This window comes from Sycon ciliatum, chromosome 11, assembly GCF_964019385.1.
Source record: "Sycon ciliatum chromosome 11, ocSycCili1.1, whole genome shotgun sequence".
Classification (NCBI taxonomy): domain Eukaryota; kingdom Metazoa; phylum Porifera; class Calcarea; order Leucosolenida; family Sycettidae; genus Sycon; species Sycon ciliatum.
Window position 1 is genome coordinate 10,884,285 of NC_088653.1, and position 2,500 is coordinate 10,886,784.

General features: G+C 47.7%; 1 protein-coding gene and 1 non-coding gene across 2 annotated transcripts in view; one reads left to right on the plus strand and one right to left on the minus strand.

Moving 5' to 3' along the window:
* Nucleotides 1-2,500, plus strand: part of LOC135827484 (serine/threonine-protein phosphatase 2A regulatory subunit B'' subunit gamma-like) — a 70,134-nt gene that overhangs the window by 57,387 nt on the left and 10,247 nt on the right. Inside the window, exon 12 of the mRNA XM_065339975.1 lies at nt 41-116. Within this exon, the coding sequence (XP_065196047.1) occupies nt 41-116 (76 nt within the window). The remainder of the gene's footprint in view (nt 1-40; nt 117-2,500) is intronic.
* On the minus strand, nt 1,243-1,315 carry Trnar-acg (transfer RNA arginine (anticodon ACG)). Its single transcript has one exon. It is a non-coding gene; the product is annotated as a tRNA-Arg (tRNA).

Genomic DNA, 2,500 nt, shown 5'->3' on the forward strand with positions numbered 1-2,500 from the left:
ACGTCGGTGTGTTCCTTGTCGTTGGCGTGCATGTCTGTAGCTACGCGACGACAAGCTGACGGCCGACCAGCAACGTTGCAACTGGTTTTCAGCACCGCACGCTCTGAGGGTATACGGTAGGTTGTTCTGTGTAACACTTGTTGGCGTTGGGACGTATGCATCAATTTCTCGCCGCCGTTAGGTTTTGCATGGCAAGTCCACTACAACCGTACACACTGTCATACCAACTCTGCATAAAAGATCATGAACTTTGTGAGCTCATACTCTGAAATGTACTATAACGGGTTGTACCTGCCAAGTATGGGGTAACTTGCCCCGGCCCAAAGGTGACGGCCATCTTAGATACATACATCCCACTGTAACCCTCAATCCACTTTGACTTTTTTTCTTCCGTTCCCGGTATACTGGGGTCCGTTTGGTCTCCGGTAATATTTTCCTGAGTATTCATGCGCTGCATTCATGCTGCTACCCACAGTCAACTGGGAACTTGTGGCCAGGCACAAGGGGTACAATGGATGCGACTAATGGAGGGGATACTCCGTCTGCGTTTTTGTATCAGGCGTTCGATTTTTCCCGCCACGTTCCATGTTGTCACGGCTATTCGGGGGAAAACGTCACGTACACCACACTTTGGGCGTGGTGTGAAGAGCCAAACTCAGCATTAGGAAGTTTTGCTTGCGCCACGCCGGGTCGGGCGCTGTGCGCTGTGCGCTGTGCTGTGCGCTGTGCTGTGCGCTGTGCTGTGCGCTGTGCTGTGCGCTGTGCTGCGCTGTGCTGTGCTGTGCTGTGCTGTGCGGTGCTGTGCTGTGCGCTGTGCTGTGTGCTGTGCTGTTGCTGCGCTGCGCTGTGCTGTGCTGTGCTGTCCCTAGATGTGCAAACACTGGGACATGAACTGGCTCAGGGCTAGAAGCACACATTTCACAATTTTTGTATTATTTGTAGAATTTGTATAATTGATTTCAAGGATTCCCCAGAGGCCGTTTAGGCCTATCGAGGGGTCTCCATTTCTGTACAGTTAGAATGAGAATATGAGAATACAAAGTGAGCAGGGAAGGAGAAATAACATTTTTGATTTCAGAGACCGGATTTCATTGAGCAGCACTGTCGTGGCGATAAATCGGCCGTGCAAAAAAAGAGGAAGCAATGGAAGTCCACATTATTTGTTGTCGTTGTTGTTCTCTGCTACTAGTATTCTCAATGTAGGCATGCGTAGGCACTTTCATGAAAAAAACGAGAAAAATGCGATCACGCCAGGATTCGAACCTGGAATCTCCTGATTCGTAGTCAGGCGCCTTGTCCGTTGGGCCACGCGACCGTCTACAGTTTCACAAACCAAGAGTTCATAACCCCCAAGAGTGTGCAACGGGCATAGACCCAGTGCTCGGCGAAATTCCTACATTACGTCATGCGCAGCTTGTCATCCGAGGTAAATTTGGGTTCTTTGCGATTTCTGGAAACTATACCCTAAACCGCTCCTAACTCAAGGCTGTAGCCTCGACTCTTCGAAGCTTTTTTTGAAGACATTTCGGACGTAGATCTACGTCCAAGTCGTACTTTCTCAAAAACAAACTCTTTCTCCAAGAATCCATGGACATCGCGACAGGAAGAAGTGAGAACGCTGTTAAAAATATTGCATTGCCGTCGAGGACAATCATTCTGATAGCTGTGCAACTCAGCCGAAAAATGCTCCTTCGACGTATCATCAGTCTCTCAAGTTCCTCAACCATTTGAAATCATCTTCGAGGAAAGCACCGGAAATATGCTGATGGCCTGGGGAAGAAATTGTTCTTGAAGAGTCTGACTGCACTGGTGAAAGAAGAAGGCGATGAAGCCGAAGTCGGCGAAGAGTCACCATTGCATCGAAAAAATAAATAGTTTTGTCTCTTGGGTCGTATGCTTTGTTTTACTTTTGCCTTGCTTCTTGTCGTTGAGGCTCAGACTCAGACTAGAATCGCAGTTTAGGCAGTTTACCCTGGGGAAGCATCCTGGTTTGACTGTAAATTTTAGAAGAATTCATCGGCGTGACTCATCGCACTGCACCAAAAATGACGCAATGAAGGAATTCCGCCGAGCGGGCTTCCATACAGGGACTGATCAGGAGTTGCACACTCTTGGGGGTTATGAACTCTTGCACAAACCCATATGTGCAGGACAACATCATTATTGGATGTGTTCTATTTCACGTTCTGGGCCCGCAGGTTTGAAAATTCGTTGCTTGTTCGACCCTCGTTTTATCCAGTCCAGCTCTAGGCATTAGGAGTTCAGTGATTTATTGAGCACTCTCATGTTTGGTAGTGCCTTTGCTGTTTGCATTACGCAGAGCTCACTGACTTGTCAGTTTGAGCACTCTGGCAAGGTACGTTCGGGCCTGATTGGAAATTTTTATTTCCATTGCTATCAGGTTCGGCGTCATTTCCTCTGTGCTGCGCTGATGAGTTCACAAAGAACGAAACAGCATGCTGTCCGCAGATTGAGTGATATATTTTTATATTTATTTTTA